We start from the raw sequence: 14,787 nt of genomic DNA, 5'->3' as shown, positions 1-14,787 counted from the left end.
AGTTTGCTTACCCCTGTGGCACGACACACAGTGTGTAAGTTACCACAGAGAAATTAAAAACAAAAAAAAGGATACACAGACATTCATTCATTCCTCCTTTGTCAGGACTTTGAGCAAATTAGCATCCTCAGAGTCTGAATCCGTAGTCGAAGGTTCAGCTGACTGGTTCTCTTCACCGCAATCATCCCTTGCATTCTCGGAAAATGCGGCGAAACATTCCAGAGGAGATGATAATATTAGATCCTGGGCTGCTAAATACTCCGGACACCTTACAATAACAGAGTAATCAAAATCTGATCTCCCTGCTGGTCCGAGGGTTATATATGTATATTTGTGATATAAGGTATTCATCACGTCCATTCTAATGATATCAATTTTTGACCAGCCAATTGAGATGTCTAGTTCCTACCTAGATAACAGAAGGAAGACCGATGTGTTCCTCCATTGAACCTGGACGCCCAACATATATCCCTTGAATGATCGATGTCCATTCAGAGCCGGTGACCCCACAGATGGAGAAGAAAAGCAGAAAATTTATTTGGGATAATCTTTGACGTGGTAGCTCTTGAGTTTGACGAATTGTTCAAAGCCGAATTTGCTAAGGGTGACGCCTCGGCCGGAATTCTTCCATCCTGTCCATGCGAGGTCCTATATAAGATGTCAGCAGGAAGACAACGGGGAACCCAAGAGCAGAGAGAGAGATAGAGAAAGAGAGCAATGGTCATCAGAATATAGCATACCGGACTAGGATAGTCAGCTCTGTTGATGAAGACCGTTCCAGCCTCCACCTTGTCGATGATCTGTTCAGTAGCAGGGACATCTTTGGTCCAGACACTGGCCGTCAAGCCAAACTCGCTGTCGTTCATGAGTTTGATCGCCTCCTCATCGCTGCCGACCTTCATCACCGGGATGACGGGCCCAAAAGTTTCCTCTGTCATGACGGACATGGTGTGATTCACCCCCGTCAACAGGGTGGGCTTGACGAAGTTCCCGTCAGCGGGCATCGCGTCGAATGTCTCGTTAGCTGGTGTCTCGTCCGTGGCTCCGTTCCTGATCGCATCCTGAATCTGCGCGAGGACGGCCTCTTTTGCCCGCTTGGAGATGACAGGTCCGATCTGGGTCTTTGGATTTGAAGGATCCCCGACGCGGTACTTGCTCAGCACCTTCTTCACTTCCGCGATGAATGTGTCGTAGATGTCTTTGTGCACGTAGACCCGTTCAATTGCACAGCAACTCTGCCCGCTATTGAAAATAGCCCCGTCCACAATCTCCTCTGCCGCCCAGGCTGCATCGACGTCGCTGCGCACGTATGCAGGATCTTTGCCTCCCAGTTCCAGCCCGACGCTGACGATCCGGTCCGCGGCAGCCTTCTGTACGGCTAGCCCGCCGGCCACAGAGCCAGTAAAGCAGATGTGATTGACTAGCGGCGAGCGAACCACAGTCTCGATCAATGTCAGCGATCCGCAATGGAAGTACTGGATCACGTTCTCCGGCAGTCCGGCCTCCACGAACGCAGCGGCAACATGCTCGACGACCGTCGGGGTTTGCGGGGAGGGCTTCAAGATCACAGCGTTACCAGCGAGGAGAGCAGGGATCAGACTATTCACCAGGATCAAATATGGATACTAAACATCATCACCAATCAGTCATGAGAGATCGTAGTTATCCAAGATTGAACGTACGTTCCAGGCAAAAATGATCAAAACCACCCCGACGGGCTGCCTCTTGATGAATCTCTTGAACCCATTTTCCTCATCGCCCTTGACGATCCCCTCCTCGCCGAGCACCGACGCACTCACGCGGTTCAGGTAATACGCCCGCTTGAGGGCCGTCGCAACCTCCGCCCCCGTATACGCGATCGGACGGCCCATCTGCTCCGTTAGTTCCCGGGCAAGCACATCTTTCTTCTTCTCCAGCAGGGTCAATGCCCGTGCCACGATCTCCTGACGTTGCTGGAGGGTCGTCGACGAGACCAAGGACCGGAAGGCCGCTTGCGCGGTTTCGGGGATCTGCTGGAGCTGCTCGGGCGAGACGCCCGTACGGGTCACCACCGTGGTGTTTGTTGTCGGCGAGATGGTGTTGATGGTTTCGAGGGACATGTTGGCCCTGATGAATATTCTAGAAGATCGAAAACAATGTATGCTTTGCAGGAAGTCTGCTCGAGTAGACAGATGGTCCTCTTGGTCGGCGCTCCCCCGCTGTGGCCTGTGCGAAATCGCCACTTGATAAGACACTCTTATCTCTACTAAAATATGCCCCTCACTACAGGTAGTATACTGATCATATTATTTGGTTATGAGACAGGCAGAGTAATAATATCCTTGGAAAGACTAGAGCACTAGACACCAGCAAGTATTCAAGAGCCGAGGGTTCTTTTTCGGTAGAATAGAGCCATACAGGGTCCAGGGAGGAGGAGTCTTAAGGAGACCGTTTCAAGCTCAGAGATCGCGTACCAGCCGTGCTCCTGCCCATGCGTATGGATAATTATGCTGATACCAGTTGACACTATGCGAAGCTAGTTAGTAACCTCTTCCTGAGAATCAGGCAGGCCAAAGGAGAATGACGTACAACGAGGTCCTTCCGGCAATCCGCGGATGGGTCGCCCACGAACCACCCTGGACAATATTATGCTTTCCGTCAAAAAAGTCCGCTGTTTGGTGAAAGGTTAGATCGAAGATTTAACTCGGGGGCAGTTAGCTCACGAACCTGTGTAGCCCGGGTAGACGTCCATGGGCTTGAACCCATCATGCGGTACGAGCGGCGTACTGGTCCATTCCCATACACCCCCGAGCTCACTCTGACCAGCAAGCTTGTTTCCATTTTGGATCACAGGTGTAGGGTGCCAGTGTTTGAACCCGACGTTGCAGCCCTCGATATCAAGAAAGACCGGTGAGGTGCTGGACACGGGCGGTCGGACAGGCTGGTGATGGTCTTTTGAATAGGGCTTGGTGCCGTTGGTCTCACCTTTAATTCTGTTAGACTCGTTACTGGTGCTGATCCTAAAGTTAGACTCTTAAACATATAAAAGCATAGGATTCCTTTTAACTAACCCATGGCCATTGGTTTTGGGGGGGGTTGTAGCATGTTTCAGCTGTTCGGAATATTGATAGATGCTTCGGACCTCTTCGTAGGTGGGGATTCTGCACTTCACCCACTCTGCATAGCCGGCCAACTCATCATAAGAGGCGACGACAGGCCAGTCCTGCGCTAGCTCTAGGGATACTGGACCAAACACTGTGCGCACTGTATATAAAGACAGGAAACCGTTCGGGCGGAGAGAACTGTTGCTGCCACTCTTGTTCGAGACGTGGCAAGCTCCGTTGAAACCAGCGAGCACCCAAGATGCTGGAATCTGCTCGATATGGTTCGCTTCCAGATACTCCGCATATTCGCCATTTGTGATCGCCCGGCCTTGAGCCTCAAAGGCGGAAACAGCGGCGGTACGTTGTGGCTTTTCGTTATCCCAACCAAAGGACACTGGAGGGATAACACCGTCATCCTTATCGTCGAGGCCGATCAGGAGGGTCTGCTCGGGAACCACAAACCACTGATTAGGCGTTGCTTGTTTTCTTGCCTCGCGGAAGATCTTCTCAAAGTCTGGTGTATCAACCCCAGGAGGAGGTAGGGTTTTATCGCTCTGAAGAAGCATGTAGAGGAATGTTTCGAGGTGCATGATCTCATGCTCGAACCCGATCCAAAGTGCTTCACCAAGGGTTCTGTTGTGTTTCAATCCGCCTGATTGCAGCACGGATTGGATTCTGCTTCGAACCTTCCATTGATACTCCAGAATCTCAACGAGAGGAGGCCATTGGTCTGGAATCTCGCTGTGGGCGTGACATTGTTCAGGATCCTCCACATCAGGGTCAATGCCACGCTCAAATATCAGTTGGTAGTGTCTTGGCTCCGTGAGCTTTCCACGCAGCGCTCGCGTTACATGGATATCTGCTACAGGTCAGGACAGGCCCAAACAGATAAAGATGCTTCGTGTAGGCTCACCTGAGAATGTGGGGATATGTCCTAGATAGAAGAGGAGAACGTTGCGAAGATTGATCGGTTTTGAAAGCAATTCTGCACCAGGCACCATCCCCTTGGTGACAATATCCCAGGCAGTCCAAAGTGACTGGAACTCCTCCATTCTAGGTATGGGGCTTGCTGCATATTCCAACGGGTTTGTTGGCAAGTCGAGATTAGCCGGTGACAGCATATGGATATCTATTCAGGATAAAAGACGATCAGCGTCAAAAATGAAATTCAAAAGGCAAAAGGGAACGCTTGGTCTGTCTCTCCACACAGGATGGTTGGTCGCTTACGGTAGTCGTCTGAAGTGTTGCCGAATGCCACATTATGTATCAAACCCGCATCGCGCCACAATGACTCCCGCTCTGCAGGGTCGTATTTGAAGGCTTCCTCGTAAAGTAGATTCTCCCCTTTGCTAATCTTGATTCCGTTGATAGTCACGTCGCATTTTGGGCGGACAAAGGTTTGGTGTAGACCTCCTTCTTCATTGTAACGAGTCACGATCTCCCACTCAGAGGGCTTAAAGGCCTCATATCCCAGAACCTCATTTGCATGAGCCAGCCCATTCTCATAGAATTGTCGCGTGACACCTCTTGAATCATTGTAAGCCTTGTACACTTTGTCAGTGTTTTTACACCCGTCAAGACCCAGTACCATGAAGTCCGACGGGCCCAGAAGTCGAGAGAACCCGTGTAAGAAGCTGGCGGCATCTGGTCGACTGAAGTTTCCCAGAGAAGAACCCATTGATATTACGCCAGTAGGGCGCGTGCGGTTCTTAGGATTGCTCAGCCATGTGAGGGCATCGGCATACGTCCCGTGGAGGCCATGAAGTTTCACAAACTCGAACTGATCAACAGGAATCTCGGAGAAGGTACGCTTTAGTTCCGATAGAGAAAGATCCAGAGCGTAGTAGTGGACATGCTTTTCCGTCCTCTCGAATTCCTTGAGTAGGATCTCGATCTTACGAAGATTCCTGTACCAAAGTCAGCCAGCTTAAACGTGCTGGATCAATTGTAGAGTGTGACATACCCGCTACCTAGCTCCACCAATTGTGCATTGGCTGGAATGCGCTCGACGATCCGCTGTGCATGAGTCTCCAGCACCTCGATCTCGGTGTTCGTCAAGTAGTACTCGTCCAGATAAGTGATCTCCTCGAACAGATTGAGACCTTTGGCGTCATAGAGGAGCATTGTAGGCAACGAACGTGTCCCATTCTCCGACAACTTGATACCGTTATAGATATCCTCCGCCAAGGAGAATTCAAAGTTCTCCTGACGGATCTCAACGATTTCCACGTTGTTCGCGGGGCAAACTGAAGGAGACATGATTCTTTCTTTTCCCTTCTATCTTGCAAGGAATACGATTCAGACACACACGCAGCAAATATCAAATATAACTGGATTGAAGGGTGACAGAAGCCCCAAGAAACGACTGGGCAGCTGGCCTTCTTTTTAAAACAAACGAGAAAGCATCTAGGTCAAGACAACAGGTCAGACGACTCTCACAGCGGAGAAACTATATGCCAGCCCCCTGCAACTTGAGAGGAAACGAACAAGACTCCGTCATCGCCCTTCCATTAGGAACTTTCCCCCTCCTCGAATAAACTTCCAGGGCTGCCGCGGAAACAGGCAAAAAAGAGCCCTGGGCAGCATGGTTCTTAGACGTGTTCGTTCCTGAATTGCCCCGCACAGAACAGCCGCGACGTGCGGGCAGAAAATCATGCGTAACTGTGAGTGGTACAGGCATGTCTCGCTCCAGCCTGTCTGACGTCGAGATCGAGCCGAGAAACGAGCGCATCCGTTGCAGAGCCGGGTGGGGCCATCTTGATTCCTCACCAGCTGCCAGCTTGCCAGTGGTGTGTATATCCGCAGAACCGTGGATGTTGCCTGGATGACGCACAGGAGTGAGGTCTCGGCCAGGGATGGAGAGGAACAGCTGCGTGTGATGGTCCAACCAGGGCGTTTCCGCTTTGGGCCGGCGGGGGCTGTTTGGACTGTTTGCTGCAGTTGACTACAAAGTACAGGTTTGCATTGTTTGTCCTGTTTGTTTATGCCCCGCTAACACGAGAGGGCTTTGGGGGCCTTCGACTCTTTGTTTACGGAGTACGCAAGAACAAGGATCGTTGCAGAAGGGCCATTCGGTCGAGGGCGATGGCGGTCTATTATTGTACGGAGTAAGACCTGGGACTTTTTTTCTTTTTCTTATCCCCGAGTGGTATCTTTGTCCCTGTGTTTGGATCCAGTCTGACGCCCTGGCTGGGCTGTTTCAGGACGACTACGGTGGCCAGGTCGAGGATGAGATCGAGGAGATCAAAGAGATCAAAGAGAGAATACATACAAGCCGCTATGAATGAAAGAGGAACCTCTATCCCGAATGCCTCGACAAGAGCGATAGATAAGGTCTTGGTGGCCTTTGTTTTTGGACAAAGAAAGCTCTAATAATAAACCCGCCAGGAATGAATATAAGCTTGTGAAGAATTCCAAGTCTCATAACAGCACTTGATGAATATCATCCTTTTTATCTAACTATTCTATCTATCTACTAAAAAAAAAGCAGTACAGACAAGATGACTCCCAGGCTGAGCAACCTGTTTCCCTGGAGGAACCGATCTCAACGGTCACCCGAAGCCGCGCAGATGCTGGCGCTGTTTCATGAGGTGGTGAACGAGAGGAACGACCTCGACCTGAAATTGAAATATGCTCTGGAAACCATAAAAATGCTACAGTCTCAGATAGCGGAGTACGATTTCCTTCTGCTGCAGACACAGTCACACATGTTGAAGAAGCGCAGACAGAAAACCCCGGAGAAGCAGCACTTGGGCAACAACAACGAGAAGCCCCCAGTGGAAACTCATCGTTACCACTCGTGGATTGCCGGCATCTGGCTGTGTTCTGCAGACACCTTCAACTATCTGGAAGAGTTAGAGAGACTGTGGGTACAGGGCCAGACACAACGGGCAATCAACGCCGCATTTCGGTTGCTTGCCACTCGCAGGAAGACTGACGTTGTGAACAAATTGCGCTGTCGTCTATTCCTCTCTGCCGTCTACCACAGCTGCCAGCGATATCACGAGTCAGAAAAACAGCTCGAGGTTGTGATCGAAATGCTCAACGAGCCTGACTTCTCTCGGCCTTCGATGATCAAGGAGCTAGCTGGGATTGCCCGATTCATTCAAGGATGCAACTGGCTAGCCACTGGAGAATTACAAGCTGCATACTGGGCATTTGCTCGTGCCTTACACACCCCGGGCTACCATGATAGAGCTAGGGACCTCCAGAAAGAGACTGTTAACCGCTGTGCCGAGGAAGGGGTGCAGCCATCCAGCGGGACTTACTCGGCATCCCCGTTCTCGGCTGAATCGAAAAAGGCCGACTGGGCTTCTGCGCCGCAGTCGCAAGGGTCAGTCCATTCAGGCCCGGCTTTTGAAAATGTCCGGGAGATCTGATGCATTGTCAAAGGTACTCTTTGTACTTCTATCCTTTCTGCTGTTCCCTTGTACTATTACTACTACTACTTCTACTACTACTACCTGTTCTTTTGGCGCTTGATAGGGCGAGGCTTATAGAATTATAACCATGAAATAGACCATTTCTTTTGCTTTTCAAATTATCCCTTTGGACCAATTCAGGTAAAAGGATCTAGTATAATAGGTGTAGTGAGTCAGCCAGCTTAGATGTATAGATTACATTGCTCGTCAGGCAGATTCAGTACTGTCTGATCTAATATAGTGGCCGGTGTAACTATTCAACAATGGCTTTGTTGTAATCTGTAGAGAAGCTGGATGTTCTTGTATTTAGAATAGCCGAAACCCAATCCATAGTTTACTGTGGCAGATCATGATTCACGCTGGCCAGGCAATTTCAATGTCCTACCAGGGAGACCCTAGTGATTCTATATAGAACCTACACCAGCCATTGTTGAATCTATAGGAAACCCAGCCCTAGGCCCATTCGTTGGCTTTTATAGATGCCTTTCCTCTCCTCATCACTTCCTTCCTGTCTATCCCTTTTTGGACCTCGATCACCCATGGAATTCAAACGCGTGGCCCCCGGAGGAAGTGACAGGCCCAGGATGCAAGATCGATGGCGATACAACGATTTTGAAGCCCCGAGACTGCCACGGTCTCCCCCCATGACACCTCCAGGCGAGATCGGTAGTACGTACGACATGGACGAACAGCTGGGGGATGCTCCAGATTATTGGCTGTCTTCGTGGCCGAGCGAGATGTCAGGAGTTGCTTTCACGACGGTGATGATGAATCCTCCTCTTTTGCCGGAGCTTACCCATTTTGCAGAGGCCGGTTCGATGCCAACAATGCCGCTGGAATGGGACATGTCGGAGCTTCCTGATCTTCCCTCGGTAGAGGCCCTCCGATTGTTTTCTCCGATGGAAGACGTGTTTCTTCCGGATATGCCGCCTTCCCCGGACTTTACGTCTGCGGAACTGCCTTCTTCCACAGACATCCTTGCTCTTCTGGAACATGCTTTCTTTCTTGGTACCGCTTCAGCAGCGAGTACCTGGAACACTACTTCTGAGGACTGCACTTCTGTAATTGCCGCCCAGAGCACCCTGCCAGCACGTGCTAATCCAGAGGTGGCGATTCGCGCGACTGCTATAGATAGTGGAATCTGCGCCATCATCCCCGGTAGTGCGTGGTGGGAACGAGGCCTGGCTCCTCCGGCAATGAGTTATCTCGATAGTTTGCGACTGGCGATCATAGCAGTGGACCGCACGGAGATAATCACCAACCTGCTCAAGGCAAAGGAGTTCTTCGACGCCGATCGTCTCAACGAGGCCGAGGCTTTGATCACTTCGCAGCTGGCTGTTGCCCAGGACAAGGGATATCCGACCCTGATCGGCCGCTGTCACTACTGGCTGGGCCGTGTTGCGTACGCCCGCAACGACATCGATGGTGCGCACGTCCATTTCTTGGCCGCGGCGCCGTGCGTCGACGACTGCTATGAGGGAGACTTTGTCGCGAGTTATCTGGAAGCTACCCGGTCGGACATCACGGAGTGGGAGACTGCCGGGCTGGTTTGCGAGGACCCGACTCTGCTGTATCCTGGTTCCGTGACGGGATGGAAGCAGTGTACCGACATTCTTCCTCTGGCCGGCACCGAAACTTCCGGCATGTCAGAGATGATAGATGTGGCGGGGGTGGACAGGGGAGTTCAAGTCGACAACACCGATCTGCAGAGATACGTGGAGACATGGAAGTCCCATACTCCTTCTCGGGAGAAAAGATGCCAGAAGTCCCTGTCGGCCTTGCGGATTAAATTGAGAAAATTCGGCCCCCGGTCGAAAAGATGTCATGTCCATTCCAGCTCGAAGGCTGCTCAGAGAACTGCTATATCTGAGCCGAAACAAAAACGTCGGCACGGACATGGACACAACTTGGAGAAGCAAATAGACGCCACAAGCCAGAAACAGCACAAAAAGACAGTCTCTTGGCTCCTTTAAGGAAAAATTTCTCCTAGTGTGAACTTGTCGCATGGGATCCAGCCTGCCTTTGGCAGTTGATGTAACCTTCGCGTTGAAATGGTTGAATCGGAACAGGAAGAAAAGAGTTCTGCCTGAAGATGAAGTAAAGCACTTCTCCTGATTTCAACAAGGCGAAATGGCGGGTTTAGGTAATGCTTTGACCCAGACACATAGTAGAGATTAGTAGAGAATAAAACTGAGAAGCAAAGGCCTTCTTATTCATGAACTATAGATCAAGCCAAAATATCACCAATTGGAACCTCCCAGAGCCAACTGGTGACGCCGATTGCGCCAAAACTCATGATCGCAGCCATCAGGACGTTGACGCCATTATTGTCCAGCAAGTCGGCGCCGCTCTCAACCCGCCGGCTCTCATGCGCCTCCTCATGCGGCCGGGCCGGCTGCCCTGCGGCAGAGGTTCCTGTGATGCGAGATCCCTTCAGGGCAGCCGTGTTGGCGATCGCTTCAGTAGCGCGGAGCTGAGTAGCGGTAGCGGTGCTGGTTACATCTGCCGTGCCGGCAGCCTTGGTGGAGGACGGGTGGATGAGGACCTAACCATTAGTTTAGAGATCCTGTGTTCGTGCATTTATGTGCATATATATATATATATATATATGACCTACCTTCTTCCCACCACTGCCCTCAACAATCTTGCCCGACCGCTTATCTACCACACTAGCCTGCAGTAACCCACCGAGCACACTGTCAAGGAGACTACCCAGAGTGCCCCAGATGGTCACGAAGAGGGTGAACTGAGCTCGAGTGACCAGGCTGCTACTTTCGGGAGAAAAAGGTATAAGGATCGCGGAGGTGAGGCCGATGAGAGCCGCACCAAGCGCGCCGGCCAACAAACCGGTCAAGGTGACGCCGCCGTTGGTGCCAGGGGGGACGACCCGAAGGGTTGGCGAAGTGATGAGACGAGGGCTCGATTTCGATAGGATACCGAGTTCGGAGGAGAAGGTATCGGCAGCAACGGCGGCATAGTTCCTTAAGTTTCACGTCAACGAGGGGTAGAAGATAAACTAATAGTGACTTGGAAGCCTTACGCTACTATCCCCACCGTCAACAGGTCTCCCGCCGTATGAGGTCCCTGAAACGAAAAGAAATCCAGAGCAAGATCACTGGATGAGCCGTATAAAAAGAACAGCCGGGCATGCAGCAGAATGAGGCCCGTCGCAACGATCGAGTTTGCCAGCACCTGGATATGCGTGCGTGGCCCCTCTCCTCCCTCCGCCCCGGTTGCAGAGAGAGTCAAGCGAGCCTTGACCCCTTCCTTGACACGAGTCACTCGCGAGCCACCCAGATAAAAGACACCCAGCAGGGCAAAGGGGGCCGACCAAGGGTGCACCGCGTGGGCGCTGGCCGTCAGACCCGCCACGACAAGGCCGAGGGGCGTCAGGGACCGGCGCGACCAGGCGCGATAGAGGAGGGCGGCGATGGCGGGGATTGCAATCACGGGCTTCATGGTTTCGGACAGAGGCGGAGACCAGCCCTGAGACGACTCTCTTGATCTTGGAGCTGCCTGAAGTTGTCATGTCGTTTGAAGCTGAGCTGCAGTGGATACAGTGATGACTAAGCAGTCCAAAACACCGTCTACTGCCTCCTTTTTACTGTCTTCTTTTCCTGTCTTCTACTGTCTTCTCCTCCTGGCTGAGTTCTGATTCAGTCAGTTAGAGAGATTCAGGACGATTCTGTGATTCTCTAGCCCCTACCATGAAAGGTGTCTACAATGCTATCAAATGGTTTAAGAGGCTGACTTATAAAGGCTAAGATTCAACGTCTGAAGTTCTCCTGACAAGAGCTTACTACCTAGGATGCCCAGGAGACTATAAATGAAAAGGCCTCTCGTCAGGCTCACAGAAACGCCAAAGCCCCGCCTTAACAGCCGCGGCTTTAACACCGACAATCTCGTCCTCCCTCACCGCGCGATTGATCTCTTTATACCTGGTGGTCTCCTCGCCTGTTCTGTTGCTGCGTCGTTTCTTCCCTACATGTGCATCCGGCCGGTACTGCTCCATGATATGCACGTACAGATCTGGGGAGACATTGCCCGCGAGCCAGCGCATGATCTGGCGGCCCTCCTCTTCTAGACCCGGCATGACGAGGTGGCGGAGTAAGACGCCGCGCTTGGCAATCCCGTCGGAAGTGAAGCTCAGATCGCCCACCTGTGCGTGCATGATCCTGATACTCTCGCGGGCTGTCTCTGCGTAATCGTGTGCCTTGAGCAGACGGCGCGAAGTGGCGGCCTCCCACACCTTGAAATCCGCAAGGTAGATGTCCACGAGCCCGTCGAGGAGGGTGAGCGAGTCCACCGAATCGAACGACGAGGTGTTATAGATGATCGGGACCGAGAGGCCCATCTCCCGCGCCGCCAGAATCGACAGAACAACCTGCGGCACGACGTGTTCGGGAGTCACCAGGTTGATATTGTGGACGTGGCCGATAGACTGGAGCTTCAGATACCAATCTGCCAGTTCTTCGGGTGTGAGATCGAAGCCCTTCCGTTGATGAGAAATTTCCTATCCAATCAATCAGCACTCCCAGCTTTTCAAGTAGACAGGCCTATACATGCATGGTTTTGACAAAAAACACAGCGCAGGTTACACCCCGAAAAAAACACCGAGCCACTCCCGTGGAACCCCTGGATGCAGGGCTCCTCGCCCCGATGCGGCGCGATAACGTTCACTTTCGCGGTCGTCGCGCCGATCAGACACACGCCCGTCGTCTAGCAGGTAGGCGGGGGGGATGCTGTACCGTCTTGACTGGACGTTTCTTGGCTTTATCTGTCTTATTTGTCTTAGTTTCATGGTAAGTACTCTGTAGAGTAAGTAGATAAGTACGAAGAACTACCTCGGTAATTGTCTTATCTTATGCATTATTACTAAGCTGACGTAGTTACTGAGACATGAACAGGGTATATAATGTAGTCAAGTATAGACAGAAAGTATAGATGGATAGACAGGTATAATATACAGTCATAAAGCAAGCCCACTGCCATCTCCTGTCCAACGATACAGCGCCAGCACCTCACGACGCCGCTGCTGCTGTTCGCCAAAGTCCTCGGGGATACGACCACGGACTTGAGCAAGGGCTGACCGCATCACCTTGCGGAAGTTTCTCTAAAAAAAAAAAAAAAAAACAGTAAGTATACATCTAACATATATGGAAAGAGAGAATACCTGATATTCGGTGTTGAGGGTGACGACGCACGCTTCATGAGCGCGGACAACAGTCTCACAGGCTCGCACGACGCTCGGGCTAGCGTCGCCCTGCAGCTTATCAGCCGTGAGGAGTAAAAGGAAACTGCCCTGGAGCAAGTAGATGCCGAAGAAGAAGGGCATGAAGCTTAGGTCCGGGTCGTATTCGAGGATATCGGCGGCGGCCTCGGCGGCGCTGACGGCGTGGCCCATTGCCGTGATGAAGGAGTCGGAGGAGATCCACAAATCAGTATCGTCTAGTAGACTGATCGGGTCCCATTTGCCTGCGAGGAGGATGTGGAGGACGTGCATGATGTGGGTGCCGTACGCGACTACCATGCGCGTATGCACGATTGCCTCGCTCACGCGGGACCCCGTCGTGCTGGTTGACCTGCCGGAGGGCGGGCTGACGTGGTCGATGGTGGTGTTGTCCATGGCCACGTCGGAATCGGATGATGCTGCGGCTGCTACGGCTGCAGCTGCGGCTGCGGCTGTGTACCGTGATTCGAAGTCCTTCAGGCTCTGCGCGTATACGTCCAGCTGGCGGGTGATCTCTACGGCATGGCTGTTCCATTCGCCGCGGTTGTGGATGAACGACGCCCCGAAGCGCGGGTGGTTGCGCGCATGCTGCAGATCGACGATCCCGCCCAGGATCGTCATCAGGGGTAAGAAATAGCCGAACACGCTGTGGCCGGTGCATTCGTAGGTGGGCCCGGTGCGGCGGTAGCCGTTGTGGACTGCTGCCGCCGCTGCCGCCGCGATGGAGGACGGCGACGATGAAGACGATGCAGAGGAGGAAGGGAAGTCGCCCGCCTGCCATAGATCGTCGTTGAGTGGCTGTAGTAGACCCTCACACTCCTGATCCAACAGAGTCAGAGGCCGGTTGTAGCACAGCGCCAGGTGCCGGTCCATGGTATACAACAACCACCAGATCCGCCGTCGTTCCTCGCGTTCCTCCTCGGTGAAATGGACGCCACTAGAACCACCACCATGATGACTAGGGTGGTGGTGGTGTTGGTGATGGTAGTTTTGATGATGATGACGCTGGGAAGGTTCTCCCTCCGGGTCACCGACGAGATCGCGGTCGGTATCCGCCCGAGAGAGCTGCGGTCGATTCGGAGGCAGTTCGCGGCCGAGCTTGAGCTCGCGGGCAAGAGACCAGGCTGCAGCCCACCAGCGCAGACTGGCGGCCTTGTACTCGCTGGCGGAGACGACGGTGGCCAGGTGGACGTAGGTGGAGATGTCGTCGACGGCGGCGGCGGCACTGCTCTGGGCACCCAGCTGGTCCATGGAGACACCAAACCCACCGAGGGCGACACCGTTGATGACCATGTTGGCAGCGTAGTTGGGCGAGGTCTCACCGGGGGCCGGACCGTGAATCAGCGGCCGTAGCAGGCTGACAGTGACCTCGAGAAGCTTCTGGCACACGCGACCCCGCGCCGAGGGCGGAGAGGTCAGAAAGGCAGCATCGCTGGTCTGCGCAGCGACCCAGAGCATGCTGGCCAGCAGCGCCGGGCTGCAGACCCGCGGTTTTGTCGGGTGGAGGAAGGATTGTTTGCGGAAGACGTACCCGACGACGTAGGGGGACAACGGGGAGAGATGCGAGGAGGAAGAGCTGGTAAAGTACCCGTCCAGCAGATCACACGCCAGGGACTGAGGGAGAATGGAGACAATATGCGGCAACACCGGCTGCAGCACGGGGTATCGTAACGACAAGGAAGCAGAAGGAAACGACGGCATGCTAAACGAGGCGGGAAAATTGGCCGGGGACGGAGAAGGGAGAGGCAGCCAGGCCGGGGACTGCGGCGGCCCAACAGCACTCGCAGCTGCTGGAGGAGGATGAGGAGGAGGCGGCGGCGAGAGGCCCAGGAAGGGAGCAGACGACGAGTGCTGCTCCGTCGACGAGCCGATGATACGGAACTGACCGATTGAGGCTGGATGCGTGTCGTGGGGGGTCATCAGCGGATAGGAGGCATCGTGATAGCCCGACCCAAACCCATGGGTAGGGAGTAACGACGGCGGCGATCGTGGATTGGCAGTTGATGAGTGTAGAATCTGCAAGGACCGGAGATCTGAGCCGTAAGGATTATTC

At 53.1% G+C, this 14,787-nt stretch overlaps 7 protein-coding genes across 7 annotated transcripts in view; 2 read left to right on the top strand and 5 right to left on the bottom strand.

Annotated features, from left to right (window-relative positions):
• Positions 1-266: 266 nt before the first annotated feature.
• ASPZODRAFT_127166 (hypothetical protein) lies at positions 267-2,505 on the bottom strand. The gene is made up of 3 exons (XM_022721674.1): positions 1,683-2,505; positions 741-1,625; positions 267-648 (listed from the first exon to the last, which is right to left on the bottom strand). Exons 1-3 carry the CDS (start codon positions 2,097-2,099, stop codon positions 535-537), a joined length of 1,416 nt encoding a protein of 471 aa, XP_022585654.1. The 5' UTR covers positions 2,100-2,505; the 3' UTR covers positions 267-534.
• On the bottom strand, positions 2,246-5,431 carry ASPZODRAFT_324979 (hypothetical protein). The gene is made up of 7 exons (XM_022728240.1): positions 5,047-5,431; positions 4,311-4,990; positions 3,997-4,212; positions 3,051-3,942; positions 2,707-2,993; positions 2,569-2,650; positions 2,246-2,505 (listed from the first exon to the last, which is right to left on the bottom strand). Exons 1-7 carry the CDS (start codon positions 5,340-5,342, stop codon positions 2,439-2,441), a joined length of 2,520 nt encoding a protein of 839 aa, XP_022585653.1. The 5' UTR covers positions 5,343-5,431; the 3' UTR covers positions 2,246-2,438.
• A 1,152-nt stretch (positions 5,432-6,583) lies between these two features.
• On the top strand, positions 6,584-7,462 carry ASPZODRAFT_11985 (hypothetical protein; the record flags this gene model as incomplete). Its single annotated transcript, XM_022721233.1, has 1 exon — positions 6,584-7,462. One exon carries the CDS (start codon positions 6,584-6,586, stop codon positions 7,460-7,462), a length of 879 nt encoding a protein of 292 aa, XP_022585652.1.
• Positions 7,463-8,043: 581 nt separating this feature from the next.
• ASPZODRAFT_138254 (hypothetical protein) lies at positions 8,044-9,477 on the top strand (the record flags this gene model as incomplete). The annotated part of the gene is made up of 1 exon (XM_022724434.1): positions 8,044-9,477. One exon carries the CDS (start codon positions 8,044-8,046, stop codon positions 9,475-9,477), a length of 1,434 nt encoding a protein of 477 aa, XP_022585651.1.
• A 154-nt stretch (positions 9,478-9,631) lies between these two features.
• Positions 9,632-11,002, bottom strand: ASPZODRAFT_127162 (hypothetical protein). Its single transcript, XM_022721673.1, has 3 exons — positions 10,545-11,002; positions 10,122-10,485; positions 9,632-10,049 (listed from the first exon to the last, which is right to left on the bottom strand). The coding sequence occupies exons 1-3, from the start codon at positions 10,961-10,963 to the stop codon at positions 9,732-9,734; spliced, it is 1,101 nt and encodes a 366-aa protein (XP_022585650.1). The 5' UTR covers positions 10,964-11,002; the 3' UTR covers positions 9,632-9,731.
• A 270-nt stretch (positions 11,003-11,272) lies between these two features.
• ASPZODRAFT_127160 (hypothetical protein) lies at positions 11,273-12,282 on the bottom strand. Its single transcript, XM_022721672.1, has one exon. The coding sequence runs from the start codon at positions 11,856-11,858 to the stop codon at positions 11,325-11,327; it is 534 nt and encodes a 177-aa protein (XP_022585649.1). The 5' UTR covers positions 11,859-12,282; the 3' UTR covers positions 11,273-11,324.
• A 191-nt stretch (positions 12,283-12,473) lies between these two features.
• Positions 12,474-14,787, bottom strand: part of ASPZODRAFT_148477 (hypothetical protein) — a gene marked incomplete at both ends in the record, with an annotated part of 3,158 nt that continues 844 nt past the window's right edge. The window contains 2 exons of the mRNA XM_022725376.1: positions 12,474-12,617; positions 12,678-14,767. Of these exons, the coding sequence (XP_022585648.1) occupies positions 12,474-12,617; positions 12,678-14,767 (2,234 nt within the window). The remainder of the gene's footprint in view (positions 12,618-12,677; positions 14,768-14,787) is intronic.

This window comes from Penicilliopsis zonata (genome assembly GCF_001890105.1).
Source record: "Penicilliopsis zonata CBS 506.65 unplaced genomic scaffold ASPZOscaffold_1, whole genome shotgun sequence".
NCBI lineage: Eukaryota > Fungi > Ascomycota > Eurotiomycetes > Eurotiales > Aspergillaceae > Penicilliopsis > Penicilliopsis zonata.
Note: the sequence above shows the minus strand (reverse complement) of the source record. Positions and strands in the feature narration are given on the sequence as shown.

Excerpts from the sequence above, each read along its gene's own strand:
- ASPZODRAFT_127166 (XM_022721674.1), bottom strand. The coding sequence starts at position 2,099 with ATGTCCCTCGAAACCATCAACACCATCTCGCCGACAACAAACACCACG. Across the intron at positions 1,626-1,682 it reads TGATCATTTTTGCCTGGAAC|TATCCATATTTGATCCTGGT; the intron begins GTACGTTCAATC and ends GATGATGTTTAG. Across the intron at positions 649-740 it reads GAGCTGACTATCCTAGTCCG|GACCTCGCATGGACAGGATG; the intron begins GTATGCTATATT and ends CATCTTATATAG.
- ASPZODRAFT_324979 (XM_022728240.1), bottom strand. The coding sequence starts at position 5,342 with ATGTCTCCTTCAGTTTGCCCCGCGAACAACGTGGAAATCGTTGAGATC. Across the intron at positions 4,213-4,310 it reads CAACACTTCAGACGACTACC|ATATCCATATGCTGTCACCG; the intron begins GTAAGCGACCAA and ends TATCCTGAATAG. Across the intron at positions 3,943-3,996 it reads ACATATCCCCACATTCTCAG|ATATCCATGTAACGCGAGCG; the intron begins GTGAGCCTACAC and ends GACCTGTAGCAG.
- ASPZODRAFT_127162 (XM_022721673.1), bottom strand. The coding sequence starts at position 10,963 with ATGAAGCCCGTGATTGCAATCCCCGCCATCGCCGCCCTCCTCTATCGC. Across the intron at positions 10,486-10,544 it reads TTGACGGTGGGGATAGTAGC|GAACTATGCCGCCGTTGCTG; the intron begins GTAAGGCTTCCA and ends GTGAAACTTAAG. Across the intron at positions 10,050-10,121 it reads AGGGCAGTGGTGGGAAGAAG|GTCCTCATCCACCCGTCCTC; the intron begins GTAGGTCATATA and ends ACTAATGGTTAG.
- ASPZODRAFT_127160 (XM_022721672.1), bottom strand. The coding sequence starts at position 11,858 with ATGGGCCTCTCGGTCCCGATCATCTATAACACCTCGTCGTTCGATTCG.